The 12,604-nt window shown below is 43.4% G+C and overlaps 1 protein-coding gene across 2 annotated transcripts in view; it reads right to left on the bottom strand.

Moving 5' to 3' along the window:
- ccny (cyclin Y) overlaps nt 1–12,604 on the bottom strand; it is a 235,335-nt gene that overhangs the window by 39,970 nt on the left and 182,761 nt on the right. For both annotated transcript variants that reach the window (XM_080212423.1, XM_080212433.1), the window contains exon 3: nt 6,697–6,731. In XM_080212423.1, coding sequence (XP_080068549.1) covers nt 6,697–6,731 — 35 coding nt within the window. The remainder of the gene's footprint in view (nt 1–6,696; nt 6,732–12,604) is intronic.

Genomic DNA, 12,604 nt, shown 5'->3' with positions numbered 1-12,604 from the left:
GCAGCGTCATGTTGCAACTGTACACAACTCTGGTGCGGCCACACTTGGAGTACTGTGTGCAGTTCTGGTCCCCACATTACAGGAAGGATGTGGAGGCTTTGGAGAGGGTGCAGAGGAGGTTTACCAGGATGTTGCCTGGTATGCAGGGGAGGTCCTATGAGGAGAGACTGAGGGATTTGGGGTTGTTTTCACTGGAAAGAAGGCGGCTAAGAGGGGATCTTATTGAAACATATAAGATGATTAGAGGTTTAGATAGGGTGGATGGTGATAGCCTGTTTCCTCGGATGGAGAAAGCTAGCACGAGGGGGCATGGCTTTAAATTAAGGGGGGGTAGTTATAGGACAGATGTCAGGGGCAGGTTCTTTACCCAGAGGGTGGTGAGGGACTGGAATGCCCTGCCTGCTGCAGTTGTAAATGCGCCTAGTTTGGGGGCGTTTAAGAGATTGGTGGATAGGTTTATGGACGAAAAGGGATTGGTTTAGATTAGTGGGTCAATGTTTTTTTTTAAAAATAAGACTGGTCGGCGCAACATTGTGGGCCGAAGGGCCTGTTCCGCGCTGTAATGTTCTATGTTCTATGTATAATCCAATCAGTTGATGAGTCAAAGAATCATTGAATCCCTATAGTGTGGAAGGAGGCCCTGCACTGACCACAATCTCACCCAGGCCCTATTCTCACAACCAGACACACTTATCCTGTTAATCCCCCTGACACTAGGGTCAATTTAGCATGGCCAGTCCACATAACCTGCACATCTTTGGACTGCGGAAGGAAACTGGAGCAACTGGAGGAAACCCACAGACACGGGGAGAATGGGCAAACTCCACATAGATAGAGACCCAAGGCCAGAATTGAACCCAGCTCCCTGGCGCTATGAGGCAGCAGTGCGAACCACTGTGCCACCCTAAGTCCTCTCTAAAATATTTTAAATTCTTGGTCAGAAACACATGTATAGCTGGAATTACTGTCCCTGTGAAGACCTGTGTTTCTATTAAAAATGAGAAATGTGAATTCTGAAATTAGTTAAATTGCAATCTTATTCAGGGTCAACTGATACTGGCATTGGCACTGATGATGTTATGTAAGTAAATACTAGTAAGAGAAAAATCATATTTACATCCAATAAAGCACATTATCATTTTAAATAAAATATAGCTCAACAGTGTCCACTGATCCTTTAGCTTGCAACTAAAAGCACGAGGAAAATGGTCTTGCATCAGATACACTCTCCTCCTCCTTCAACCACCTCCCACTCCGAATGCTCTTTACCAGTGACAGACTGCACCATGCCACAACGCATCAGTGCATCAAGCAGCCACAGTGGTTAGCACTGCTGCCTGACAGCACCAGGGACCCGGCTTGGATCACTGTCTTTGCACGTTCTCCCTGTGTCTGCATGGGTTTTATCCGGGTACTCCGGTTTTCTCGCACAATCTGAAAGACGTGCTGGTTAGATGTTTTGACCCGAACAGGTGCTGGACTGTGGCAACTAGGGGAATTTCACAGTAATTTAATTGCAGTGTAAATGTAAGCCTTATTTATGGCAAATAAATAAGCTTAACTTTACTTTTTTTTTTACATAGAACAGTAGGCCCTTAGGCACAACAGTATGTGGGATGGGATCTTGAGTTTAGTTTCAGCTTATTTATTAGTATCACAAGTAGGCTTGTGATACTAATAAATGTGATACTTGAATCCCCTAGTTGCCACACTCTGGCACCTATTCAGGTACAACAAGGGAGAATTTAGCATGGCTAATGCACTCCTTAACTAGCACATCTTTCAGACTGTGGGAGGATACCACGCGAAGGAAACCTGCGCAGACACAGTGAAAATGTGCAGACTCCACACAGACAGCGACCCAAGCCGGGATTCGAACCCAAGTGCCTGGCACTGAGAGGCAGCAGTGCTAATCACTAAGCCACCGGACCTTCTCCATGGAAGAAAGCCAACGCAGGTTTGCCACAGCAACATTTCCTGAACTGTTATTGCGGGTGGAGCACAGTTCCCAGTCTCTGCTCTGTGCCAAGCCTGCACTGCAAGCCAGTCTTGCCAAATACCTGAGATGTGTCCAGTAGTTACAACGCAGTATGGCTGAAGCTCAATAGCATGTACAGCATTGATATTTCTGTTTGACTGGCAGGAACCTTGGCAACCCAGAGTTATAAACAACAGGCAAGTGGAAAGAGAAATGAGGAAATGGAGGAGAACGAGAACAGCAGAGAAAGACATTATTCAAAATCAAATAATATAACCACCATGCCAGCGTATAAAAAGAGAACCAAAGGAAACAGGGCCTTGCCGCACTGAACAAACAGTCCGCGTGATTAGTGCAACAAATGCTTTAACGATAAAGCGAAGAACTTGAAAAAGAAAATGAAAATGACCAAAATTAAAAGCACAGGGAGCAATGAAAGAAATGGACTACCTTCATACTTTCCTCTCCCATGCAAGGAATCAAGCCTAATCTATGCAAGCATCAGAACCAAATCGAACGATAATATTCCCAGACATTTTTTGCATGCATTTACATGCCATTCTTTCACAGAACCTCAAAGCTCCATATACGTTGCCATATTCCTGTAACCCAGAGGCTTTCAAACTTAAACTTGGTGCTACTTAATCACCTTATTAATGAACCACGCCTCTGTTTCCTACTCTGTTCCAGGTTTCTCAATTTAAAATAAAAAGCACAGTTTGAACGGGTTGCAGGATAGAGGGAGGCTCTCGACAACAGCAACACAGTGAGTCTCATTCCCTCTGCCTTTCCCCTGCAGTCCACTGTCAATTCAGACAGTGATCCAGTTCCATTTCCCAGGTGTCCATTGGATCTGCTCCCACCACACCTTCAGGCAGTGCACTCCTGATCTTAACCGTTCGCGGCATTAAAAACTCTCCCCTTGTGTCGTTTTTTGGTTCATTTGACATTCACCTTAAACAGTTCTTTCTCTGCTTCTCAATCCTCCTGCCAACCAGGAACAGTTTCTCTCTATCTAACCTGCCCAAACCCCGCGTGATTTTAAGTTCCTCTGTCAAATCTCCTCTCAAAATCCTCTCTTCTCCAAGGAAAACAGTCCCAGTTTCTCCATCTACTTATGTCATTGAAGGTCTTCATCCCTGAAAAGACTCTCATAAATCTGTTCTTAGCGTCCTTTATGCCTTTACATTCTTTCCAAAGTGTGATGCACAGAATTGGCCACAATGCTCCAGTTGAGACTGAACCAGTGTTATAAATATTCCCAATAACTTTATTCACTTTTATGCTGCATGCCTCGCTGCAAAAAGTCCAGTCGCCCAAATGCTTTATTAATGCTGTTCTCAATCTGCCCTGCCTCCTTCAAAAATCTATGCTTATATATTCCCAGATACCTCTGCTTCTGCACCTTGCTCAGAATTGTATTCCTTATATTGTATTGCCTCTCTGCATACCAAAATATATCGCTTCACTGCATTAAATTTCATCTACTCATGCCACCAGCCTGGTTGTATCCTCTTGACATTGATCACCATCCTCCTCACAAGTCATAAGCTTATTTATTTAATATTGCCCCAAGTAGGCTTACATTAACACTGTAATGAAGTTACTGTGTAAATCCCCTAATTGCCACACTCCGGCACCTGTTTGGGTACACTGAGTGAGAATTTAGCATGGCCAATGCACCTGACTAGCACGTCTTTCAGTCTGTGCAAGGAAATCAGAGCATCCGGAGGAAACCCACACAGACACACAGAGAATGTGCAGACCACGCATAGGCAGTGACTCAAGCTGGGATTCGAACCCGGGTCCCTGGCACTCTGACACAACAGTGCTAACCACTGTGCCACCTACTTCCAAGTCTTGCGTCATTTGTAATTTTTGAAATTGTACCCAAGTCACTAATATGGATCAAAAAAAGCAGTGGTTCCAATGCCAACCCTACAGGAAGCCTGTGCTGAAAAACAACTGTTCACTATAACGTTATGTTTCCTGTCACTCAGCCAACTTCACATCCACGCTTCAACTGTCCCTTTTATTTTCTGGGCTTCAACTTTTTTGACAAGCCTATTGATACAGCGCTTTAATAAATGCCTTGAGGAAGTCTGTGTATACCACAGCAACCGCTTTCTCTCTTCAACTCACTCGGTTACCTCATCAAAAACTCAAATCAAGTTTGTTAAACGTGATTTGCCTTTAACAAACCTGCGCTGGATTTCCTTAATTAATCCACATTCATCCAATTGCCTCTACCTTCACAGAAATAAAAACACATTCTGGTTTCACATAAACTGCCATTTAACTGAATTCTACACTCCGTCACTAAAGACCATTTGAATCTTCCAAACATGTACTATTTGAACTAGAATTCAGTGTTGCATTCAAAGGTCCCTTGTTGAATAATAGTACGATTTAAAAATCTAGATCCACTTATGTGTGGGCAACAACAAGAAAATTTTCTGTTTCAGGATTTCTGGTCACCCTGCGGAACCATATCCGTAATCGTTGACATTTATTAATTTATTAGTAACAGTAAAAAGCAATGATCATACTGTAGTGATACACAGGAGGCCAGATTTATCTCTATCCACTGCATTTCTTCTGCCCCGTTGTTTCTTGCAGCTCAATACGCATCGTGCATCTCTTCACAATTCAGAGAATGACTGTGCTTGACGTGTTCCTCAAGCCCCTAACATTCCACTTCTACCTGTCACTAAGTTGTCCAACAGCAGCTGGAGGTGGCTGTTCCTGCACTTTTCTCCCTCTCCTCAAAGGGGTGTGAACAAATGAGAAGACCCTGCACTCAGCATCTGGCTGGAGACTCATACGAATCTCTGATGGTACTGCCAAGATTACAAAGATTGCTGCATGAGCAAATCCAAATGCCTTGTACCCCAACCCCACTACCAGCACCCCATGTAACACAAACACTGTACCCAGGTCCTCTTTTATGATGTTATTTAATTTGGCATTACCACTCCACTTTCTTTAATTCTCTCTTCATTAATGTTATTCCTTATGTTTGGCTTCCTTTTCCCTCCAGATAATTTCATCTGACACTTATAGAATCCCTACAGTGCAGAAGGAGGCCATTCAGCCCATCGAGTCTGCACAGGCAACAATCCAACCTAGGCCTTATCCCTGTAATCCCAGAAATTTACCCCGTTAATCCCTCTAAGCTATGCATCCCAGGATACTAATGGGCAATTTAGCATGGCCAATCCACCCAACCCGCACATCTTTGGACTGTGGGAGGAAACCAGAGCACTCGGAGGAAATCCATGCAGACTCGGGAAGAACGTGCACACTCCACACAGGCAGTGACCCAAGCCAGGAATCGAACCCAGGTCCCTGGAGCTGTGGGGCAGCAGTGCTAACCACTGTGCTAGCCCCAACCAATGTGCGCCAGCTTCTGAAACACCAAAAACTGACCAAACGTTAACTGCACAACAACATGAAAACTGAATTCCTTCACTCATTCTTCCCCTTTACAAATGTGGAAACTATATTTCACTCGCAGTTTTTAGGCAGTACAGACCTTCAGTATTGCTGAGAAAAGAGAAATGCTGTCAATGCTTTTACTCTTGCGCTCATAAGGACAGATACAAGAATGCCAAATTTTAAAGACAGCAACAATTTTACTGCATGAAAAGGGGAGCTGATTGGCTGGCAAGTCAGCTTTAATTGGTTAAGACATTGCCATGGCAAATGCCCCAGGGAGCCATTGAAACCATGGTTTTGTTTATTCAAAAGGATGCAATACCTGGACATATTCCTTTTGCCTGCAGGTGACAGGCACTCACATACATATGTAGCTTCCAGCAAAGGTAGATGAGCCAATTTAAAAGTCTGACTGATAATCTAAAATTAGTCGTTAGTACATTTGAGATAGTTAAGCACGTGCTGCCCAATCACAGAACCACATCTAATTCTAGAAATTGTGCTGAATGTTTGTCTTTGAGTTGGGTAAGCAGAAGTTGGGAAATTTCCCAACTTGGTGCGCCCATCTCAGAAGAAAGCGCCAGCAAAGTGCCATTAAAGATCCAGTCTGTCACCTTTATTCCACACTGCTGAAAATCAGGAACCCCAGGAATGAGGTCAGGAATCGTGGAGTCAGATCCCGGCCATCATCTTTACAGTTCTACGGAGTCTCTGCGACCCCGTAAAATTCCAGCCCATTACATTGAGTTTTGTAAGCATGAGTTGGTGGAGTATGGTCATTCCTCTGCCTATTGTGAACACCCAAAGGTAACAACTTATTTAAGATCATCAATCGGGCTCGCAACTTACATTTGCTAGAAGATATACATATTGATGTGCATGGAGCTCATGTTCCTCCGCAAGCAAAAGGAATATATCCAGACACAATCTTTTTTAATAAACAAAAACGTGGGGGACAATAGTTCTTTGAGGCATTTGCCATGGCAGCTCCTTGACCAATCAGAGCCAATATGCCAAATAATCAGCACCCATTTTCTCATGCCGTGTCAATTTCTCCCTTTGAAATTTGGCATTCTTGAGTGTGTCCTGTTGTCTGCAATTTTGACTCAAGTAAGGGTGACAAACAAAATAACGACAAAGTAATCATTTCATTCTGAGAATTGATTCTCTTTGAAATCAAAATCTTCAGGATCATCACGTAGCTATCCTGACCAAATTCAGTGTCTGGAACAGTGGAATGGCTATGCCCAGGCTATAGGCAACAAGAAAGCACTACTTACATGGTTTATATAGAGGCTTTTCCGTTTCTCTCTCACTGTAAAACATAGAATAATAAAAGCATTGTTAAAAAAGCTTCAAACGATAGGAATAACAACTTGCATTTATTAGTAAAAATCCTAAAGGACTTCACAAAGGAAAATTAATACAAAACCAATAAAAGCGAGATTGGGTAAGATGGCCGATGGTTTGGTTAAAGAGATGGGTTTTAAGGAAGGTTGGAGGATTGAAAGTGATAGGGAGTATGGGTGGAAGCATTGCAGGAACGCATTTGATGAAAAGAAGCTTATTTATTAGTGTCACAAGTAGGCTTACATTAACACTTCAATTAAGTTACTGTGAAAATCCCCTAGTCAACACACTCCAGCACCTGTTTGAGTACACTGAAGGAGAATTTAGTATGGCCAATGCACCCAGGCAGCACATCTTTTCGGATGTGGGAGGAAACCAGAGCACCCGGAGGAAACCCAGATAGGCACAGGGAGAACATGCAGACTCCACACAAACAGTGACCCAAGCTGGGAATCGAACCTGGGTTCCTGGTATATGAGGTAGCAGTGCTAACCGCTCTGCCGCTCAAACAGTGAGAGAGATGGAGAATGGTGGTGGGGGAGTCGTGCTTGGAGGGGAATGGATGTTCTCTATCTTGTAAACAAAAAACGGGTGAACAAAAGATTTCAGGAGATAACTGGTGGGAGATCAAACTAAGTCAGTGTCGCCTCTGGTCATGTCAGCACGCTGGTAAGAACGAATATGGGGACAAATCAAATTTATGTAACTTTATTTTCCATTGTGCTGTTATCCTGTTTCCCTAAACACCTTAAACTATTATCACCATCAATAACTATAGGCATAGCACAAAAATTTGTTCTGCAGCCCTTACTCAATTACTCTTTATTCAGCCATCACTTAGTTTTATCTAAAAGTCTTTACAACAACACACATATCATGGTTGGAAGCAGGATCTGTTGTTGCTACAGGTCTCCTTCACTTTCCATTCCCTCTGCTTGTAACTGCAGACTGATTTGGAGGAAGATCATGATAATGGGGCAGCACAATGGTTCGCACTACTGCCTCGCGGCTCCAGGGGCCAGGGTTCGATTCCCGGCTTGAATCACTGTGTGGAGTCTGCACAAGCTCCCTGTGTCTGCATGGGTTTCCTCTGGGTGCTCCGATTTCCTCCCACAGTTCTAAAGACATGCAGGTTAGGTGCATTGGCCATGCTAAATTCTCCCTCAGTGTACCTGAACAGACACCAGAGTGTGGCGGCTAGGGGATTTTCACAATAACTTCATTGTAGTGTAAACGTAAGCCAACTTGTGACTCTAATAAATAAACTTAAACGTATAATGATACAGAAATTCAGTGCAGCAAATATTTCTCATTATTGTGAAATTATGTTTGAATGTTACACATTATGATTAATTAACTTTCCTACTGCACAGCATTGATTCAATTCTACTTCATTTATAGATCAATACACACATATTCCACTGTTTTAATACTAGAACTGATCAGTTTATGCAAGGGTGTACAGTTCATCCAACTCCAGATACAAATTCTCTGCCTGTGAATAAGTAAAGTTGAACATACTTTCACTAATTAACGAAACCTGCCTCTGCCTCCCGGAAGAAAAATCCCACTATACAGAACACTTTCTCTCCAGTTGGTTTTGCAGGAACTTCTCTGACTCTGCGCTCCCGAATTGGGAACAAAGATTCAACCCTCATGCTCTAAAAGCAACAGACCCACCGGAGGATATTGTTTTCTAGCTCAAGGGAGTTCCCAGTGAGGTGGAATTCTATTCAAAGTGAGCAATGCTGCGTTAACATTTTTTACCCACTTGGGCTTTCAAACTTACACAGTCAGCAAGGACACAACACTGAGAATCACCTTCACAATCTTCCAGGAGTGCCACCAGCGGAAGCCAGACTGTTACACGGATAATTAGGACAGATAATTAAAACTTACATCATCTTCCTCTTTCTCTGTCATTTCCTTGTTCCTAGCTACCTCATGAATACCCCCATTTAATGCCTTCCTGTACTAATATACCTACTCCCAACTGAGATGTGAAGAAAACCGTTCCCTATAACTTGGTCTGTGATCTCACTAATTCACTTTGGCTTATCTGAACTCCTCAATAAGGTACTATTGAAACTCGTTTAAACTCACAAATTAATGCCCTAACATTGGTGAATGGACTGATACAGACCCCCAGTGTTTCCTTCAAAAAGGAATGTTGCCTAAATGTTCCCAAGTTTAAGATAAACGCAAAGTACTGCGGACGCTGGAATTTGAAGAACAGAAAAATGCTGGAAAAACTCAGCAAGTCTGACAGCATCTGTGGAGAGAGAACAGAGCTAACGTTGAGTCTCGATGACCCTTCATCAGAGGTAACAACAAAGAGAATCAGCAGTGATTTATACTATGGGGGGATGGGGGAGGGGAGGTGTGGAATGGGACAAAGAGAAATGAGGATACAGAAGGGTGAGAAGATGCTAAAGGACAGTGGAATGGAGAAGTGGAAAAATGGTAATGAGAAAAAAGTATGATAAAATTGATGAATGAGATGAAATGAAATGAAGTAAAATAAATGGAAATGAAGTATAGGTGGAGGGGACAGTTCATGCTCTGAAGTTGTTGGACTCAATGTTCAGACTAGAAAGCTGTAAAATGCTGATCCTCCAATTGGTTCTATTCTCTCTCCACTGATGCTGTCAGACCTGCTGAGATTTTCCAGCATTTTCTTTCTATTTGAAGATGAAGCGAGTAGATATCCATGGAGAAGCTTCTATCACAGACATTCATATCAAACTGGCTAAAACTGAACTGACAGCTGAAACAAGATTCAAAGTGAAAATATACAGTCTATACTGCTAGTCAAGATCAGTAACTGAAGCTTAGCATGCATACAATTAGACACATCAACTCTCCTTTGAAATGCTCAACAGACAATATGCCTTTTATAAAGCTTCAACTTTTCATTTCTAATACTTCCGATCTGTTTCAGGAGAGGATTTTTGTTTTTACGTATCTTCTCATTGGCTTCTCAATCATATTTAAAAATTAGCCATCCATTAAATTTTTAATGAGCTTTCTCTGCTAGCTCTCAATTGCTAATAACCTCACCTTAGAGACCTTCATGAGTGCTATGCCAACCAGCAGCGGCCACCATCATTTGCATATCTTTACACCACAAATAAGTTAAGTCTCAGCTCTCTTAAACAGAGTAACTGAGCTTGTTCTATTCTCATCTGCTATTGCTGGGATATGTTTTATAGCTTTTTATCCATCTGAAAATATTAGACTTAATGAAACATTAAAATGTTTCTAATCAGTTCTTATACTATGCCTAACTGCATGGAGTTTGCATGTTCTCCCCATGTCTGCATGGGTTCAGCTGTAGAAGAATCTTGATTGGACTTATTGTGCAAGATGTACATTTACTGGGTATACAGTGAAACATATTTTGGGGTGTGAAATGCACTGCCTGCTGTGATAGTGAAGTCGTACACTTTAGGAACTCTCAAGCAGTTACGGAGCACGCCAGAACGATAGGGAGTGGAACAGCTTGATCTTGGGTTTGGACACAGCTCGGCACAACATCGAGTGCCGAAGGACCTGTACTGTGCTGTATTGTTCTATGTTCACGTATTGCCTCTTGCATGCTATACAGACAAAGCAAACCGTCCATAAGAGAAGGAAAGGAGAGAGTGCAGAACGTAGAACATAGAACATTACAGCTCAGTTCAGGCCCTTCGGCCCTCGATGTTGCACCGACCAGTGGAACCAATTTAGTGGCCCTCTAACCTAAACTATTCCAATGTTATCCATATGCCTATCCACTGACCATTTGAATGCCCTTAAAGTTGGCGAGTCCACAACTGCTGCAGGCAGGGCATTCCACACCCTTACCACCCTCTGAGTAAAGAACCTACCTCTGACATCCGTCCTATAATTACCACCCCTTAATTTAAAGCTATGTCCCCTCGTGTTAGCCGTCACCATCCGAGGAAAAAGGCTCTCACTGTCCACCCTATCTAACCCTCTGATCATCTTGTATGCCTCAATTAGGTCACCTCTTAACCTTCTTCTTTCTAACAAAAATAACCTCAAGTCCCTCAGCCTTTCCTCATAAGACCTTCCCACCATACCAGGCAACATCCTGGTAAACCTCCTCTGCACCCTTTCCAATGCTTCCACATCTTTCTTATAATGCAGCGACCAGAACTGTACGCAATACTCCAAGTGCGGCCGCGCCAGAGTTTTGTACAGTTGCAACATGACCTCACGGCTCCAAAATTCAATCCCTCTACCAATAAAAGCTAACACACCATACGCCTTCTTAACAACCTTATCAACCTGGGTGCCAACTTTCAGGGATCTATGCACATGTACACCGAGATCTCGCTGCTCATCGACATTACCAAGAGTCCTTCCATTAGCCCAATATTCTGTACCCCTGTTACTCTTACCAAAGTGAATCACCTCACACTTTTCCGCATTAAACTCCATTTGCCGCCTCTCAGCCCAGCTCTGCAGCTTACCTATGTCCCTCTGCAAACTGTATCATCCATCCTCACTGTCTACAACTCCTCCGACTTTGGTGTCATCAGCAAATTTACTAACCCATCCTTCTACCCACTCATCTAGGTCATTTATAAAAATGACAAACAGCAGTGGCCCCAAAACAGATCCCTGAGGTACACCACTTGTAACTGAACTCCAGGTTGAATATTTCCCATCAACCGCCACCCTCTGTCTTCTACCAGCTAGCCTGACTGTAGTATACAGTCAAAGCTATGGTGTAGCGAAAGATCAACTTAATGCAGGGTAGGCCTATTCAAAAGGTCTGATGGCAGCAGGGAAGAAGCTGTTCTTGGGTCGTTTGGTACATGTCCTTCGAAATTTGTATCTTTTTTCCAGACAGAAGATGATGGAAGAGAGAAGTCTGGGGTGAGTGGGGTCCTTGATTATGCTGACTGCTTTTCTGAGGCAGGGGGAAGTGTAGACAGAGTCAATGAATGGAAGGCTGGTTTGAGTTCACAACAATTTGCCATCCATGAGACCAGAGAAAAAGTTGGAAGAAGGTTTCTCGATTTCTGGTGCTGCTACATTGTGAATTCCTGTGCTCAAAGTATCACCACACACACACTTTGAAAGAAGAATAACTTGTATTTGTAAGGCACCATTAACATTGCAAAACACTTTGCCGGAGCTTTATCAAACAAGAGGCAGAGAAAATCAAGCAGTAACTCACACAAGTACATGGAATCCCTACAATGCAGAAGGAGGCCATTCGGCCCATCGATTCTACACCGACTGACAGAGCATCTCACCCAGGCCCGATCCCTGTAACCCCATGTATTTATCCCACAAATTCTCCTAATCTATGCATTTTGGGACAGTAGGAGACAATTTCGTCTAGCCGATGCACGCAACCTGCACAGTTTTGCCTGTGGGAGGAAACCCACACAGACACGGGGAGAATGATGCATGGAGTTTGCACAGTCACCCAAGGTCGGAATTAAACCCGGGACCCTGGCACTGTGAGGCAGCAAGTGCTAACCCACTGTGCCGCATACTGCTTTAGGTCCTCTCGTCATCTCTCTGTCTGAGCACAGGACTTGTGTTTTGCGTACGATGGAATTGAAACCTTCTATTAAATTCACTGCTGAAGTCAGAAAGCAGTCGTGGGAAAGAAATGAAAAACCCTCAGGCCGGCTTTGCCTGTTTGGTTCACAGAACAGCCACTGCCGATAGTCCACCTCGGTGGCGGTGATACCCCAGGTGGGTAAATAGAAACGGAGCTGCTGTCAATCGGGGCCCAATTCGATAGGCTGTGCCCACCCAAACAGTTCAAAAATAAACTTTAGTGCTCCAAATCTTCCCAACCCCCACAAGGAT

The sequence above is a fragment of the Carcharhinus amblyrhynchos genome, chromosome 2 (genome assembly GCF_965287045.1).
Source record: "Carcharhinus amblyrhynchos chromosome 2, sCarAmb.v2.hapA, whole genome shotgun sequence".
Lineage (NCBI taxonomy): Eukaryota > Metazoa > Chordata > Chondrichthyes > Carcharhiniformes > Carcharhinidae > Carcharhinus > Carcharhinus amblyrhynchos.
Note: the sequence above shows the minus strand (reverse complement) of the source record. Positions and strands in the feature narration are given on the sequence as shown.